Source organism: Hirundo rustica, chromosome 4 (assembly GCF_015227805.2).
Source record: "Hirundo rustica isolate bHirRus1 chromosome 4, bHirRus1.pri.v3, whole genome shotgun sequence".
Taxonomy (NCBI): domain Eukaryota; kingdom Metazoa; phylum Chordata; class Aves; order Passeriformes; family Hirundinidae; genus Hirundo; species Hirundo rustica.
In genome coordinates this window covers 11,659,209-11,677,671 of record NC_053453.1, presented here as the reverse complement: position 1 = coordinate 11,677,671, position 18,463 = coordinate 11,659,209, and the positions used below count along the sequence as shown (strand labels likewise).

Sequence of the window (18,463 nt, the reverse complement as noted above, 5' to 3'; positions counted from 1 at the left end):
AGGGGGTAGCGCTTTTTTTTTTTTTTTTTTTTTTTTTTTTTTTTTTTTTTTTTTTTAAATATTGCTGGATCTTTTGCATTTCACTGACGACTGACTTCATGTGTTACATACAAGTGTTACTCAGTGTTGTGTCACCCCCAGCCCTTCAAATGCCTGAAAATTGACTGAAAGAACATTTTCATTACAGGTACTGCTGGCATGCAGATTTTTCCCTTCCTTGTTACTATAGTGAATATTTCAGTACTACTTTAACTGAAACATTAATTCTATCTAGTATTAGAAATAAAGTATTATTTTAGAAGGTGATGATTTAATTCTTCATCTGTGAAAGAATTCCTTGGCGATGAATAAAGTTGATTTTTAAGTGGATATACATGTGCACAGTAAATAAGTTGGAATTTCAAAAGATGTAGGAAATGGAAATCTGAAATAGTAGGATGCTGTGAAAGAGATCCGAACGTTACAGGTTTGGAAAATTGAATAAGTCTTCCAAGAAACACAAGACTGGTATTCATTTATCAAAATTACTGTTTTCTAATATCTGCATGTGAATAAGATGCTGAATTGACCAAAATAAATCCATGATTTTTCCTTGTGCATTGGCAAAATGAACTGTTGTGAGACAGTACACTGCAAAGTGACCCTGCTAGGCTGAAAGATGTACGGATTCTGATCAAGAGATCAAAGAACTCCTCGAGCTTCTCAAGTGTCATTTAATTTATTTTCTTGTAGTGGTCAGGTACGTAGAGAGCCTTGTGTTTAGGCAGCGCAGCGCCTGTACCTTACCAGGATTTATCCAAGCTGGAAATGGAAAGGATGAATTTTCACTGCTTTGTGCTTTGCTGTGAATGACTGTCAGGAATGTTTAATTTGATTATGAGTCACTGTGTTCAGCTGATACTTTATTACTTTCTTAAACAGATGAAATGCACTTTAAAATTGTATAGAAGTTACTGATATTTTGTGCAGATCCCACTGAAGTTGCAGCATATGTGGGAATATTTGGGGAACTGATTCCCACCAGTCACTCATTTCATTTTTCTTAAAAATGCAAGTTATTTTGTGTTCTGTTCAGAAGCAGTGATTAACTTCACAATATTTAGGTTGCTGTTTCTGTTAGAATCATCAGGGATACTGACATTGCAAATTTAGTGTATTATATTCTAACCACTGTTTTTCTCTGTGCTTTGATGCTGTTATGATCTCTGCTTTAAAGCCGTGCTGTACTTGAGTGCCAGCTAAACATTGATCTTCTCTTGTTCTGGTCATGCTGATAGATGAGCCTACTGATGAGGGCGTTAGTCCTGAATAGTCCTTTAATATTTGGTGTACAGTTATCTGATACAAACATTGATTAAAACAGCAGTTTAAACTTCCATTTTTATCAAGTTTGATTTTTCAATAGTTATTTTGATACTATGTTTTACCATTTAATTTGCCATCCGCTGGAATGACAGTCCCATGTTGGGTGCAGCTCAGACCTGTGTTCTAAGGACTGTGCTTTTTATGGGAGCTTTTTTATCTGGTTGTGTTGAGACAAAGTGGGGCAGTTAGCAGAGAAAGCTGTTCCTGGTGTCTGGAGATGAAAACCGTAAGAATCAAGACCTGTGTGTGGGAGACTATGTAAAAAAGTCAAGGCTGCTAAATCTTCATCCTTGGCTTGCAAGAGTAACGCTCAGGTACTTGCCAATGTCAACTGAAGCCATTGAGAGTTTTAGTTGATCGCAGAAATGGAATTTTTAGACTAAAAAAACATCTTTAAGTGGTGATTTTTAATGACCTTCACAAGGAACACTGAGATGAACATTAAGGCAGATGAACTAAGCTCATATTCTCATTGCTTTTCTCTTTCTTGCTCTTTTGCTTTTGTTCTGCACTGTAGGGAGACTTTTCTTCTATTTGTCTGCCTGGGATGTTGGTTTTGTTAGGAAAGGCAAATCGGAGGGAATGGCATCACTGAGTTGCAGATTTTCCTATTCTTTATCCCCCTACAGTACAAGTCCAAGGATAACATGCAGAATTTATATTGAACAGAACTCCAGTGGTCCAGCTGCAGAGATTCCTTAAGTTGCCTTAGTTCTCAAATCCTGACGCTTTTTAGCAGCAAGTTGATAGCCAGGCCCATTCAGGTCTACAAGGTTCATATGGGAGATGAACTTCATCAAAACCTTAGAAAGGTGCAAGTGTTCTTTTCACAACTCAGCATAGTTGTTTTTACTGCAATCCTAATTAAAAAACACGATGTGTTACATGATAGTGCTATGTTTTCCTTGCTGGTAAATTCAAACAACTTATTTCTGAGGATACAATTATTCAGGAATAGCTTTATTACTGAAAAGCTATGTTATTTTTTCCGAATATTACATTGATGTTAAAAAAGTGAACACCTGATGTTAAAATTCTGAGTTTCTGGGAGTCTCATAATTTTCACTTTCTATTCCACTTTGAGTCACCCAACTTTTTACACTGGAAACGTGAAAATTTTCATGAGGTTCGGCAAACACTACGATGCAGATGTGTCAGAAGATAATACTGATAAAACATCTCTCAGATGGTTGTGTACTCCTGTCTGTGATAGTTCAGGCTTTGATACTGCCCTCTGTGCCTGGCAGTGTATTTTGTGTTTCTGCACACATTCCCAGAGCATTCAGGTTAAACTTTGTTATAGGTGGGGATGTACATGTCACATAACTGCCTTTTTCAAGTAAAAAACCCTCAAAACTGGATACTGTTCTGAAATGGTGACAAATCAAGAAAACCAGTATGAATTGGCAACGAAAATTTTAGTTTTGTGACTTTTCACACATGTGCAATAAGTATTTTCTGTAATCAGACAAAAGCAGATACTCGCCTGCAATGCATGCTGAAGTGTTCAAACTTCTGTAAGTGAAGGAGAGAAAACATGTGGAATATAATCTCTCCATGTTCAATATATATATATCATCAGTACAGAGAAATACTTCCAGTTGGTTTCAACAAGCTTTTGCATTGAAGTTAAAAACAAAGCTCCTGAGGGCCAAGTTCTCTCCGTTGCCCCCCATCAGCTGCTGCAGGGAGCTGAGACAACATCCTTTGCCTTTTTATCACAAATCAGTGTGAGCCATCTCAGCATGGAGCTCTCCTTTTCCCTGCCACCTTCAGCAAGTTTCACCCATTTTATCCTGTTACTGAAGATCAGTTGGTCAGTTGGTAAACTTAGGAAAATGTGTGAGGAGCATTGGTTCCACTTCCAAGCTGTGATCAGCACCTTTGAGAACAGAGTAATTATGAACAGATGTAATTAATTTCTGCAGCAGTTTCTGGAAAGATCACAGTGGGCTATAGTGTACTTTGTATCATAAATCCTTCTGAATGAAGTTCTGATAACACAGAGAATCAACACTGTGTGCACAAAGATCCCAGCACAGTTCAGGTCCGTTAAGTATGATACAAAATTCTCAAAAGGGATATGATCTTGTCCAAGTTTCCCTGTAACGACAAGGAACTTGGAAAGTTGAGCACTTCGACTGGCTGTGTGTGACTTCTGTAGGACACCAACAAGAAGCATCTACTTCGGCCTTCCAAATAATTTATTTCAAGGTTTGTAAACCTTAAAAAGACAAACAAAACCAAAACAAAAAAAGCCACAACCAAAACTGAAATTGCTGATCTTTTTTTATTGAATTAGAGGCAACAATTAAAAGGAGATTTGTAAGGACTATGTGTGATTCTAGTTAATTAGAGATGCCAAACTTTCAGATAATTGTTACATCTGTGGAAGAGAAGGGCTTTATTAAGGGGGCAGATTCACCATTCACGGCCTATCTTGCTAATAATCACCCAGTTCCAATGAAGCCAGTTCTTATTCTTCCATCTTTTGTTTTATGTCGTAACAATCAATTACCATCATCAGCTCGGCTGAGAAAAGCTGCTCTGCTCTCCTGAGCAGCATGGGGATATTCTGGCATCCTCTGAACGAGGGGATTTAGAATTTTATTCTTCCAGAATCATTGGATGGGAGAGGACTGTGGGTATTATGTTATGCTTGGTCCCATACCTACCACAGGTAAGTGTGTGTGTGTGTGCGAGGTGCTTGAATGCCTGTTTACACACGTGTGTCACTGCTTGTTAAAAGGGGTCATCCAAGTTTACCTGAGTTGGAGGTAGGGCTTTAGGTACTCTTCACAGATTTTGGAAGCAGCCATAACAAATTCACAAGGTCCAGACCGCCTACCACGGAGTAGGATTCCATTCCAGACAGGGGCTCAGTAGCCCAGGTTCCCATTTGCAGAACAGAACCAAGTGGGATGAGCAGGTGGGTGGAGCCTGTTCTCTCGTGGCGCCTGCAGTGTGTGCTCCTCTCACAGCTCCTGCAGCCAGCGCGTCTAAGGCATGTTCTGAGGTTAATGTACTCCTCCCCACAGCTCCTCCTAATCACAAGGGCCAATTTTACTTGAAAAATAACTCCAGACTGAAGGAAGTCTTTTCTCCACAGGAACCTCACATGAATGGGCAGAAAGTCTCAAACACAGAGCAAGGTCCTTCCATTAAGTATTTTTCAGAACTGCACAATTAATAGATCCACCCCCTAAAAACAGCTGTTCCTGCCAAGCACTCCCCATAAATTACCTGATGTGCATAACTTGGGCCTGGGTACGTGAGTTTGCTTAGTGAAAGTTGATGTGGTCTTATAATAAAAATAAAGGGTTTATAAATATTTTACATTTTTTTAACAACAGCTACGGTTTAGAATTCTTTTGTCTTTGTCTTTTCCTGGCTGCTCTTTTATCAAGATAGTACAGCTAGCCACTCTGAAATAAATATGACTTAAATTAATTTTAAAGATCATTTGTTACCTGATATTCTGAATTGAGAGTCATTGCCTTAGAATGGAACGTTGTTTTCTTGGATAAAGCTCTTCCAGCAGTCTCCCACAATATGGTTCCTCTGTGTTTTTACTCAGATGTGTATGATGAAACAGCAAGAGCAAATCCAAACACTTCAGGAAGACTTTTTTTCACAGACAAGTACAGTTGAATGTACATAATTAAAATTTCATTACTGAGACACTTTGGTCTAGGTATGTCCTGCTATCTTAGACTGTTTTTCATTCATTTGACTTTTGTCTCCAGAACTGTAAGTGGATCAGTACTTTCAGCATGCATGGTGATAATGTCCCAGATAACTGCTACACTTGAATTTGGTGTTACTGCGTCTCCTGAAAGAGCATTTTAGTCCACAAAATACACTTCTTTCCTGAAGTACTACTCACTTACCTGAAAAAGGTAATTTCCTCACACCTGAGTTAGCCAGTGCTCCATGAAGCCAAGGCTTCACCTCCCCCAGATTTCATATCTTCAGGTATTAAAAACTTGAACAAGAGTTCAAGCACCACTTTGGACAGGTGTAAATGCAGTACTGAACTCACCCTGTAGTTTCAGTCTCTTGCAACACTGGTGATTTCTCACTTGGAATCTCCATTGTCTCCCTCTTCTGTGGACCTCAGGACTGCTGGCACAGCTCAGCTGCCAACTGTGTTCCCTAAGGTTCCCTATCATACAGGTTATAGGCTGTTTCAGCAGCTTAGAAAACAGTGCTTATTTTTAGACTGGTAATGGAATCCCACTGTCCAAAAAAAAAAAAAAGGTGTATTACTTTATTCCTTTTCTTGCTCTTATTTGGCTGCTGTCAACTGTTACTGATTTTTAAAGCAAATTTAGCTCCTTATGGAAATTACTGTTAACTGGTTATTTCTTGACTTACAGCATAAGTGGCAGAAAACAGTCCTCTCTCCTAGGATCACTCAATATGCTGAATACTGGGTAGAACATTTGTGGTTTCTTTGACAAGGTCTTCTACCTGCAGGTGAAGAACCTGTATCTTATTCCATGTAACAACAGTAATCATATTAGAACATCTTATGTTGAACAAATACTTTTATTTACAAGAGCATATGTGAGTTTTAAAATAAAAAAATGAAACAAGTCTACTTTCAGTCTTCAGCTTGCTTTAGCTCAAGTCTCCAGCTTGACTCATTTGACTTTCTAGTTTGAAGATCAAATTTGTGGCAAAATGGTAATAATCTAGTAATTTGGTGCCAATCTTGGCGCTGGAAACCGCTTGGCATAGCTTAGTCTCTTCGTACATAGAAGATATTATATCCAAGCTCAACCATGCCCCCGATCAGCAAGGCCCAGAGCGGGATGAACACATAGGCCAGTTTCATGGTGGTGAATCGCTGCAGCTTCGCACACAGGGCCAGGCAGAAGGCCAATTTCAGCAGCATTGCAATGAGGTACCAGACTTTCTTCTTCATGTTCTGGGAGCCATTGCGAGGGTCAAAGCCAGACTTGCACCGTCCAGCCATTTTTACAATTAGCATAACTAGAAGAATTGTATCAAATATCCACACTGGAATAAAAATAAGGAACCAGTTCCACGGCGCTTTCTCATCCAACTTCAGCACCAGCATGATGAGGAAGAGTAACGTAAAAAGCCATGTCAGCAGCACTCTTTGCGCCAGGGACATTCTCATTTAAACAGCTTTGAGAGGAAGTGCTTTGCTGTCAGTAACAACCTAACAAAATAAAATGGGGAGGAAGGGCATCAAAAGATGGCACTACACCACCATTAGGCATATTCCATAAAGGAGCCCAACTCCTTGCTCTTGCCTTCCCACTCCTAACCCCACCCACGTAGTGCTTCCTAGCGCTTTCACAACTACCACGCTCAGCTGAACAGTGTTTGTTCCAGTCCACCATTCCCTTGGAGTGCCTTAAGTCAGCTATGTCGGCCTTAATCTAAACTTGTTCTGTGAAACGAAATGTACTTTAATCCTAAACAAGCTGTCAGACTCATTTAGGGGACTTTTGAATGCTAAGAATATGTTTAGATCCATTTTCCACCACAACTGACGCACTCATAGCTAACACTTGAAAACAAAACAATTCTATCTCTGTAACAAAATAACCACAGTAAAATGTGAACCAGCACAAAGGAGTACAAAAACCCTGGGGGAGATCCTGCAGTCTGCAGAGCTGCAGCTGGAGTGACCTGGGCTCAAACTGAGCCAGTGACGCTGCCCAGCTTTCTGTCAGCCAGCAATCTTGAAATTACTAGAAGCTACAGATAACGTTTGCTTTTTGGCAGGTATCTCAAGTATTCAGACACTGGCTGACAAGTTTATTGGCTGGGTAGGATATTTAAATTTCTCTGCAGTCATGACGAAAGAAAAACAAGACAAATACATCTGCCACTACAGTCATGAAAGTTAAGTTTTTATATTCCTAACTGGAAAGTTTTACTGCTGCATCTGCCAAAAACCTTTCACTACAAGTGCAAAAAACAAAAATGTGAAGGACTGTGATCTTCCTCTAGATTTCATGCTAGAAAACTGAGTAATTTTTACCAGTGAAATGGTGCTGAAATAGGTATTTTAGTTATTTTAAGAAATTGAGTTAAATTTTTTAATAATTCTCTTTAGAACACTAATAGTCTTTCACCTGAAATAAGAAAATGAGCTTTGATTAGCTCCAGACTACAAAAACATTTGAGTTACTGGAAGTGGGATGTTGTGTTCTGAAGCATCGAATCCTCAGCACCAGATGCTGAGGGGAGGACAAGAGCTGCTTCCCTTCTGTGCCCAGTGCCTGAGCCCAGAGGCTGCTGCTCCTTTGTGTTATCACCAATGCACACAACATCACCTGATATGGCTGCTGAACTCACCCAACATGCAGAAATCCACTGCCACCTTTTTCTTTTTAACTGGGATAGTTCTTTTCCAGATTAGGAAGTTGAACAAAATCTGTGCTCAGATAAGATTTGCTACTAGAAGGAGGGAAGTTTCAACATTCTTTTGTGAGAAAGTTTTTCAAAACTAGTTCTAGAAATCAATGCTACAAACACTACAAGAAGCAGACTCTCTTATTAGCAAACTGGAGAAAGCAGAAACCACACAGAAACAGACTGGAAACTTGGGTCTGAAAGGAAAAAAGAAACTCAACACTCTTAGAAGTATCAGGTTATCAGATACTCAAAGAAGGTGCTATCACCTGTCTCTGGAGGAAACACAAGGCTACTGAAGATGTATTACATAGGGCTACTCAATTTGAAGGTTGCTCACTTGAAAATTCTTTCAGTTTGCCAAGAACCACTTTGCAACAACTGGAAAAAACAGGCAGAAGATTCAGCGTGGGAAGAAGTTACGCTGCCTTTCTCTGACCTAATAGATGTTACTGCCAGACTGGGCAGGACAACAAGGCTCCAGTCAGTTTTAGGGGCATTTTTAGATAAAAACTCAAGAAAATCCAAGTGTACTTTTGAGATCTTAAGAGACCAAGTAAAGAAACTACCAGATTTTGAAGGCTGAGAGCTGGGTATAGAGCTGACATAACAATGAAGGGTTTGATTACATGAAGCATTTGATTATCTCATGCTGAAAGAAAGATGATGGGCAGATTCTTTGCCAGAGCCCAGCTATCCCAACAAGATGGGTGACACTGGGAAAAGGATGCAGCTGTGCTACAGGTCTGAACTGGCTCTTCAATGAGAACACTGATGGGATGTCAGACTGTGAAAATAAAAAAAAAAGCTATTGACTCCTATTATAGAACCTACATAATTAGGGAGTGAATATTTTCAGTGAGGAGGAAATATCCATGGAGCATCACTGACCTTGGTGGGATGATCTGCATAACGAGGATATTATGATAGCTAATTCTGTCCTGTTTAGAAGGAAAAAATAAAGAGGAGGGCAACTTACACATGACACTCAGGTCAGTAGTAACGATAACATGAACGCATACATTCAGATTTAAAACTTGAACATCGCCTAAAAAATCCCTGAGATTCGTATTATGGTGATAATTAAACAGAACCCCAGTTCGATTAAATACGGTTTTAGAGCCTATTCCGATCGTATGGGTAATTTAACGCTTAGAAAGACATACTGCGTTAGGCCTGATTTAAAATCCCACTTAAACACAGCTTTGTATTCAGGAATATGGGCCCTCTCTCGGCCTCATGGCCTTGTCCCGCCAGGCCCCGCTTCCCCGGCCGTGTCCGAGGTCCCCGAGACGGAAGTTCCCCCTCGTTGCCCGTCACCTACCGCAGATCCCGGCGCATCCCCCGGTCCGCGGGGCCCGCGCTCAGCTGAGGGGGCGCCGGGCCCTCCCCTCCCGCTCCGCCTCAGGGATCCGCCCGCCTCCCTCACCGGTCCCGCTCCTGCTATTGGGCGGCGGGGACGCGCGTCCCTCCGTCCTCCATTGTCATTGGGCGACGGCGACGTCGCTCAAGCTAATCCCCCCTTCCTCCCCTCAGCCGTCGTGACGCCCCTCGAGCTCGGGCCGCCCACCCCGGCCGGCGGAGACTCAGCCTGGAGCCCCGCCCCCGCCGCCCATTGGTAGAAGGGCAATCGACCCCGCCTCTGCCCCGCGGCCTGTCCGTCAAGCGCAGCCCCGCCTCCCTCACCCTCTCGTTAGACGGCGATGCCGCCAGTCACGCCCCGGCCCCGCCCACCGGGAGGCGGGAGGTGCCGCCGTTGGCTGCCGGCCCCGCGCCGGCCCCGCCCCCGGCCCGGCGGCGCGCGCGGGTGGCGCGCTGTTGCTGCCGCCGCTGCCGCCTGGGCGCGCGCGCCGTGCCCCCCCTTCCCGCTTCCCCCGCCAGCTGTTGCCTCGCGCGCGCCTTCCCGCCGCCGCCTCGCGCTCCCGCCGCCGTTGCGTGCGGCGCGCGCTGCCCCGCGGCACCGGCGAACGGTGAGATGGCGGCGGGGGGGCTCCGGCACCCGGCGGCGTCCTAGCCCCGCCGGGGCAGCGGCGGGGGGAGAACCGGGGCGCCGCGTTCCCCGCGCGGCTGGGGAAGGGAGCGAACGGGGCGCGGGGGGGCGGCCGGGGCGAGGCGGCGGTGCCCTCTCGGTGCTGGGGAACAGCGCGGCGGAGGCGCGGGGCGCGCATCACCGGCGGCGCCGCCGCCGCGGCTCTCCTGGCGGGGCGGCGGGACCGGGGCGGCTGCCGCCCCTCGCCGTCTCCCGGGGGATCCCCGGCCGGGGCACGGGCGGGCGGCCCGCGGCCTCCGCGGCGCCGCGGTTCCCTCCGGCGGGAGCCGGCGCCGCCGGGGCGGGGGGTCCGAGCGAGGCTCCGAGCGGCCCCCGCCCGCAGCGCCGCGGACCCGCATTGGGTCCGGCCGGGCAGCGGCCGCGCCGTCCCGGAGCCGTCGGTGCCCGGGCTGCCGTGTCCTCTGCCGCCGGCGTCGGTGCGGGCGGCAGAGGTGCAGCTGCGGTCCGGGGCCCTTCCCGTGCTTGGGGCTCTGCCTGCCCGCTCCGGCTCTGCTGTGAGGCACCTTCTCCCCGCTGAGCTGCGTGACCGTACCGTGAGCTGCCTCGGTGCCTGTGTCAGGTGATAGAATGTGTTTTCTGCTTCCTTTGAAAGGTCCTGAATTTCAGCATCTTCATCTTCGTCTCTGACCTCGTCTCTTGTATTCTTCTGTTTTATACGCGTTCACGTTTTCTTTTTCTTGACTTTTTTTTTTTTTTTTTTCCCCCCCCCCACCCTTAAACAGTGGCAACCTGACTATAGCTTATCCTTGGTTTTTCCATTTGGGAGTCAAAATGTGAAGGAGCTTCTCATCACTCAAAATTTATGCCATCACATTCATTTTCTTTGCATTTTATTTGTTGTCTTTTCTGTGAGAAAGAAAGGAGCCGGGGAAAATTTATCCTACAGAACTAGAACTGTCCAGGTGTTTGTTACTTTTGGTTCTGTTTCTCATACCTAGCCTCTGAGTGCGTGTTACTCAGGTGTATCAGAGTCAATGAAACTTTGAGTCCATAGTGTCAAGCTCTGTGCCTGGTATTTTGCCTTTTATTGCTTTTACATGTTATTGGTCACTTGAAAAGTAATGCTGCTGAGTCCTGCATTTTGTTCCAAATTTGCCAGTGTCTTATCCATCTGTCATATAATTAACTGGAAAAAGTAATTAATTGGAAAAACAGACTTGTTGAAAGTGCTTTAATTAATGTTCTGAAATTCTTTGTGAAGAAATATTCCTACAGAAAATGCAGCTTGTCTTACAGTTTGGATACACAAGTTCTCTAACAGGAATGAGACTACGTACTATGTGTCATCAGTAATTTGTCTGCTTATATCTTCCTGTTGATGATGTTAAACAGATGGTGGTATCTGTTTTATCAGGGAGAAGTGCATCACTTGAAATAACCTGTTAATCCTAGTAAGTGAATCCTAATATCTTCAGCTGCACTTGGAGTGGTCAGTAAGCAGCAGAAGGATGTATTTCTGTTACATACATTAGCACTTGGCATCAGACTTTCTGTTTCCCTGAGGTTAAGAGGCTAAAAGTGTTCTGTGAATAAATCTCTGGGTTATAAATAGCTGTATGCATTTGGCTATTTTTGTAGCTCTGAAGTTTTGGTGATCTTCTTTGATTTGCCTCTTTGCTTGTGACTCCCTGGAAAGGATAATCCTTTTCTCAGAAGTCCTATTTCTGTTCCAGTAAGGTGTTTATGCATGTATGTACACACATCACCTTGATGGACTTCATTGTACAGGATTTGCAAGCAACTTCCATTTCTGAAGGTGAAGGTTGAGAGCAGTGCTTGGAACTTGTGTATTTAAGATCCCAATCCATGTTTGAAGTGGAATGTTTGTGCAGTTAAACGCTCTGTTGCTATGTTTTACTGCCAGTGTGTGTTTTTATTCTGGGTATAAATATTACAAAGGATAAAACATGAGCCTGAGTCACCAGAAGAAGAATTCGGAAACCTAGTTGGTTTAATTCAATGTTTGTACTATAATTTTTTCCTCTTGTGTTGTGTGGAATGTGACATACAAATAAGTTGTCGGTAATTGTTGGGAACTCCATGGAGCGTTTCAAGTATTCTGGTAGTACTGGATTTCTCCCAAAGCAGAGTTAGCTCAGCTTGTCTCAAAAAGTTGATCCCAGCTGTATCCGTGGCTGTTGGTGTGAATTCTGGGAGAAATCAGAGTCCTGCAGGTTTTGAAATAGGAAACAGTATTGGTGTGGTTTAGAGGGGGGACATAGGTGTGTTAAAGAATTCAGTCAACCTCGTCTGAGGCAGTTGACCAGGCAGTGAGAGGTGGAGTGCTCTTGGAGCTGAGCAATGCTGTTCCTGTCACAGCTGGCAGGGGTCACTGGAAAGCAGTGGACTTTATTTCTTTCCTAATTCTCCAGTGTTACATATACTCTCTTCCTTGGCTTTTTCTATATATCTATCTTTTCTTATTTCTAGTAGAAATATTGTTGAAGAGTTTTTTTGTTGTTTTTTTTTTTTCTTAGGACCCCTGTGAGTGAGAATGTAACAGTCAAAGATTGGGGTTTGGGTTTTCCTTTGTCTGTGAGGAAGTCCTTTTCATAATATGCAGTGTTGTTTATGGATTCATCATCTGATAGTTTATGTGGATTTTTAGTGAAACTTAGAAGGGGCACAAAGCTTGTACAATTGCTTTCTTCGTCTGTCTTCTCCCGTTTGAGTCACTTCTTACTCAGGTGATGAAACCGAAGTTAATGGCAACTGAAAAACATTAACTACCTACACTGTGACAAATTCTTATAAAACTTTTGACAGGCAGTGACCCAAATTAATATTCCTACCCCAAAAAGGCAGTCATAATTGCGTCTCTCCCGTGTCCAAGAAGTGAGCAGCTGTTGGGCAGTCTGTGTGCTAAGCTCTGAGCCATCAGCAGTAGCCTACTTCTACTGGCCCAGCCTAACACTTGGGATGGTTGTTGTGATGGGTGGGGGGCAGGAAAAATATTATGGGTGGGGTGGAAGAGGACAATAGAGAGCTGTGGGACAATGGTAAAAGCAGGCAGACTTAATTGCTTCTGCCCACAGAGCAAGGTAGGCCTGTTTTTTCTTTAATGTTCTTTTTGTTTTATGAAGGAAACAAAACTCTTGGGGTACTTGTTGGAGGTACTGCTTCGTTTGACTGTTCGAGGACAATTGACCAGCACTTACTCAAAGATATGTAGTGGTGTGAAAAGTAACAGACTTTGAAAGCTTTAAATGTCATGTTTTCTCCCTTGAGTTTACTGTGCTGTTATTTGTAAAGGTCCTTCTTGATGGATGGAAATGGTTAACTATTTGATGAAATGATATTCGAATTTTTAAGGAGAACCTGAAGAGCTTAATAAATTGCCATAGGGGAAAAAAGAGTTAATACTAATTAGAGCTATAATGTATTGCTGTGTAATGTTTGGGTATGCTCTACATGTAATCATAGAATAATTTAGGAAAGGGTCATTGGAAGTCATCAACCTGGTCCAATCCCATCTCAGAGCAGCTTCAAAGTTAGAGCAAACACGTATACATATAGAGAGATAACCATTGTGTTGTCAGGAAATTTGGAAATAACAGCTTGTGTTTGTGGTGGATTTTTTTTTTTTTTTTTTTTTTTTTTTTTAATTTGTTGTTGTTGAACGGGAGGGAGGATATCAGGGAGTTTCTAGAATTATTGTCTTATTTCTTAATTCATTCATATGAAGGGGATTTTTTCCCAAATTTGTTTCTGCTGGGAGTACATGTAATGTTCAGTATTTTAATTCTTCAGTCATTTGAGGTGGTCTTGGTAGGCATTCTCCAAAGAGCTTAGATGGCTTTTTGGAATGAGTCCAAGCATTGGATTCCTATTTGCAAATAATTTGTGGTTCTGTTCTTAAATAAAATACAACTACAGAGTGGGAGAAGAAATTAAAGCAATATCACGTCAAATGTGAAATCGTGCAAGCCTTGCATTTTGGAAGCTGGCCAGCACCAGATGCTTTTGGGTTTTAGGTGGTTGGCAGATGCTGGCTTGGCAGCTAAACACTCTTGGTGTTGATCTGTCTAAGGGACAGTTTGTTCTGTGTGTGGCTCACACTCTCCTTGGTATTGGCTTCTGGCCGTTGTGGGGTCGGGTCCAGGGGAGTGTTTGGATGGCCGAATACAGCCCAGTGATCTCTTTGGACGCTTTCTTGCATCCTGGGTTATGAAGCTTGAGATTCCCTCAGCTGTGTGTTTATTTTTTTTCTCTTATTATTATTGCTATTGTGTGTTTAAATAGCTGCTTTCTTTTTGAATGGGAGTAAAATCTTGGCTTCAGTGACTTCCTTTGACAGTCTACTTATGTGTTGTAATATAGTATTGCTCTGTTAAAAATTTGGCTTTGCTATCCTCTCAGCTTAGTTAATAAATGAAGTTGCCGGTATTATTGGGAAGCTGTTGTTTTCTTGACTCTATTTTCTGTTTTTCCCTTGAAGTCTCATGTAATTCATTATAATGCTTTATTTTTCTGTCCATGGTTTCCTGTTTCAATATGAGAGTCTTTCAAGTGGTTGGTAATTCACAGCCCTTCTCAGAACCCCTCCCCCAGTATTTTAATATTCTTATATTCTTCTCCCAATAATGTAGGTGTGTTTCAAGTCAGATTGCACAGCTGATCAACGGAGCTGTAATGCAGTGTTTTCCTTGTCGGTCCCCTTTTATTCAGGTCTCCCTGCTCTTCTGACTGTATTATATTGGATGGAAGAGGTCCCTGAGCTGCCAGAATTCCTGTCTGGATTTGAAATATCGGTTCTTAAGGCTTTGAGTGGTGTTCATAGTTCTCTCCCCTGTAAGCCTTCCCTTACAGATAACATTGACATGGTTGATACTGAATTCCGTCCATTTTGCCTTCTCATTGTTAAAGTTCATACATATTCTTAAGCTTTGCTAGTTTAAGATTGCCATCTAGAAATGTTACTGCTTCAGGTTTTCTTTTCTTCTTTGCAGTATAAAAGATAAGTATAGTGAGCGCTGCTAGGCCTTTTTACAGAAGCTTAAAATTTGGAATAATAGGATAGGGTTCAGTTCACTCTATTTCAGAACTTAATTTAGGCAATGCTTCATAAAAACTCTAGTCTCCTGGTCCAGCTAGGAGGAGGAGAGGGGAAATAGCCCTAATTAGTCGAGATTACTTTGTTAATGGTGCTTGAGAAGGCTTACCGGAGAGATGCGGAGCGTCCAAGCCTCCCGCGGTCAGAGCTGCCCGAGGGCTGCCCGGGTGCCACTGGCGCTCCCCCGCTGCAGGTGGGTCCGGTGGGAGCTGCTCGCTGTGCCGGTCACACCCTGCGGCTGTCTCCTGTGCAGGGGCTCCGGGGCTGGAGGCTGGGGACTGAGGACGCTGTACTGTGCTGATACTGGTTTAGAGTGGCTAAAACCCTTGTGGAGCCTTAGGGGCCACCCTGACCTTCGCGCTCGGTTGTGTGGACGTGTCTTTAGGAAGAGATTGCTTCTGCTTGAGGTTCCCTCTTTAGGACTCTGGGAGCCAGCAGGAATGTGGGGCATCTCGACTTGTGAGCTACCCTTACCTGTCAGGGCCCCATGAGCAATGACACGGTGTCTGTGTACATCTTTCTAGTAAAAATCTGATGACTGGAATACTTACCTGGAATTTGCCATTTCTTGATGCTCTCATCCTTTAACAAGGTATCACCAGGCACGTGTATGCTGGATGAGGCCCTGAATGGCTGCCTATGTCACTACAGTGTGCTAAGGTATGTGAAAGCTAGTGGAACATAAAGAGACCAGAGTAGGAAGATTTAGTCTGTTTGGTTTCAGGATTAGGATGGTTGTGCATGAAGGAGAACGGGGACTCGTGTGCGCTTTGCCTTGTGCTGGCACTGAACGGAAGAGCTGCAGGCCAGCGGTCTGTGATCCAAGGAGCTTCTGGGCACCGCTATCAGGTGATCAATAGCCTGCTCTATGCAGACTGGATGCTGCTGTTAGTCTTCATTATCCAATTAGCTGATTGCAGTGAAGAATGCTGATTCCAGGATTTGTTCAGTGTTGGCTGGTTTTGATCTGCAGCAATGTTTGCTTTTCATAGACAACAGACTATTCGGAAGCCTTTGACATCTTTCCAAAGGTTCTTTGAAAGTCCACGTATGTTCTATCACTTGCTCTTGTTTATCAGTTAGTTTGACATGTCCAGAAATACTGATAGACTGAGACATGATCTTCCTGTGTAGAAACTGCTGATTAGACCCTATCAGATAGTCTTTCAGGTATAATGGTGTTCCATTTTTAATGATTGTTTTGAGGACCTTGCCAGATACACATGTAAGGCTTGTTACTCTGCAATTCCTTGCTTGGATCGCTCCAGACTTTTTTTTTTTTTTTTTTTTTTAAGAATAGAAGCTCAAGCATTTTCAACTGCGTTCCTACAGAACAGCGGCTGTTACAAGAGACAGCAGCTTTTTCTGACAGCTCAGCCACTTCATGCCTCAGCTGCTTCAAAAACTTGCTGGATAACTATTTGTAGAACATGATGCTAACTTGGTGATTTAGGAGTGGTTTTCAGCTTCCTGACTGTAGTCATCAAGAAACCACAACTCTGCTGTGCAGTGCCTGGTGACAGATAAACATGTCTTCCTAAACACAAGTCAGTATTTCCAGTGAGCAAGATTTATTACTGTGTTAAGAACCTCAAGGAAGAAGAAAGGGACATGGCATTTTATTTCAAGGTGGTGTCTATATTTGTTTAGAATTTTTGGGTTTTTTTTTTTTTTCAAGTATTTGTTAAGGCAGCTATATATATATAAATTAAAACCTTGGTGTATAGAAATTCTGTTCTTAATAAAGCTGTTAAAGTTGTAAGAGCTGATGTATACATGCAGTGTTTCAGGGATTTATCAGTATAAGGTTGCAAATGTTTCATGGCATGTATGTGTATGCGTATAGTATTCAGTACAGAAAAGAGGAATAGAAAGAACTTGAGATCGACCATGTGCTTTTTTTAATTTAATTTTTTTAAAAAAGGTACAGCATTTTCAGAAATGGCTTGTAGATCCAGTGTGTTAACAGCACTTACTGTATTTGGTGATAATTTTGAAACTGACATTTCTTGTAGTAGCTAAGAAGCAAAATTAACTTGAGTGTAGTTCCCTTTAAAGACTTGGATTTTTCTACTTTTTTGAACAGCAGAATATGTTAAAATACTGGAAGCTTTTTGCTAATTAATAAATACTGCAGTGGGCTCAAAAGTAAATTATGGGAGGTGTAGAATCTTGGACTTCTCAGTTCAGAATCCTTTCCCCCTATTTTTATGAGTAAGGTCATTTTATGAGATTGTGTCATACAACTTCAAATGGAGCCATGAACCAGTTATGTAACAAAATTAGGAAACTTGCACAGCTCTTAACGCTGAGGGCAGAGATTCCAGAAATGGCTGCAGCAGTTGCAACAACTGCATGCAACGTTCTTTTTAACCAGAACCTGAAATAAATCTCAGAAATCCTTCTAGTCAACATTTTGTTGCTATTTCAAACAGTTGTGTAATTCACTGGCAAAACAAGGATTCCTTGGGCGAGAGCTACTTTGTGTGGCACTTCTTTGCTTCAAATATTGGTGGGTTTGCTGTGGAAGTGGAGATGGTTAGATTGAGTCTGCTTCCAATCAGATTTTGGAAGCTGGTTCTCGCTGCCTGCTCTGTGCTGTGTCTTTGATAGCTTCCTGCTTTGGCTGGTGAGTGATAAAGGGCATGAGCTTGTCAGGAAATATGCAGCAGCAGAAATAGGGTCAGATGCAGTGGCTCGTGGGCAGAATACTGAGAGAGAATACTCAGAGGCCTGAGAAAGTATCAGCTTTTCAGCATCTGACATCTTACTGGAGGCGCAGGCAGGCGTGGACATGCTGCCAGATGTCTGTCTCTCATCATATAGCACATTTTTGGTACAACTCTATTCGTAAAGAACACAGCAGCCAGCAGAGGGTCTGATTCATGTCTTATTGTTGCTGCTGTTGGCCTGATGGCATGGGCCTTCTCAAATAAACAAAACCCCCCTGAAACAGGCATCTAGGGATTTTTTGTTTGTTTGTTTTTTTAAATCAATTGTTTGAGAGTGATTGTATTTTGGGTTTTCAGGGTTTTTTTTGGGGGGGGAGGTTGGGGTTTTTTTGAGATGGAATAAAGGGCAGAGTTTGAAAATTAACTCTCATGAGCAGCATCCTAGGAATGCTGGTATCCACTATCAGCAGAGTTTTTGGTCTTCCTTGGGGAATGCGAGTATGTTAATTCCTTTTTATTTACAAACTCTTGCGACCTTGGATTGCAAGACTACTTGGAAGGGCTTGGCAGGCATGGCAGGAAGAATACTTTTCATGCTGGTTGCTGGGCTTTTCTCAATTTAACTTGACTTTTTTCCTTCTGTTTTGACTGGTGTAGGTTTTTTGAAGGGTAGCTGGAAGGAGCATGGTAAAACCTCCACTGAAAGGTGTGAACCTGGGAGTGACGAGTTTCTCATTTGCTTGTATACAATTTGCAATTCTGAAATGCTGTTTTGAGAACAGTGATGCATAGATAAAGTACTTAAAAAGAACAGTGAATGCATTGCTTAGTATTTGATGTTCCCTTTCAAAAAGGAGATGTAGGTTTAATGGTTTACATGTAATGCACTTGAGAAGTAATGATTCTTTTGGAGCATTGCTTATAGCT

At 42.9% G+C, this 18,463-nt stretch overlaps 2 protein-coding genes across 5 annotated transcripts in view; one reads left to right on the top strand and one right to left on the bottom strand.

Moving 5' to 3' along the window:
• Window positions 1–5,897: 5,897 nt before the first annotated feature.
• Window positions 5,898–9,224, bottom strand: TMEM60 (transmembrane protein 60). 2 transcript variants are annotated; one of them, XM_040062296.2, is made up of 3 exons: window positions 9,086–9,139; window positions 8,653–8,702; window positions 5,898–6,556 (listed from the first exon to the last, which is right to left on the bottom strand). In XM_040062296.2, exon 3 carries the CDS (start codon window positions 6,512–6,514, stop codon window positions 6,110–6,112), a length of 405 nt encoding a protein of 134 aa, XP_039918230.1. In that variant the 5' UTR covers window positions 6,515–6,556; window positions 8,653–8,702; window positions 9,086–9,139; the 3' UTR covers window positions 5,898–6,109. The 2 variants fall into 2 exon arrangements, with proteins under 2 accessions (XP_039918230.1, XP_039918229.1); XM_040062295.2 differs by lacking the exon at window positions 8,653–8,702 and having other exon boundaries at window positions 9,086–9,224.
• Window positions 9,225–9,672: 448 nt separating this feature from the next.
• Window positions 9,673–18,463, top strand: part of PHTF2 (putative homeodomain transcription factor 2) — a 62,871-nt gene continuing 54,080 nt past the window's right edge. For 2 of the 3 annotated variants that reach the window (XM_040062232.2, XM_040062233.2), the window contains exon 1: window positions 9,707–9,731. The gene's annotated coding sequence lies outside the window, so the exon portion shown is untranslated. Of the gene's footprint in view, window positions 9,732–18,463 lie in introns of all 3 variants that reach the window. The other variant, XM_040062231.1, reaches the window with a different exon arrangement.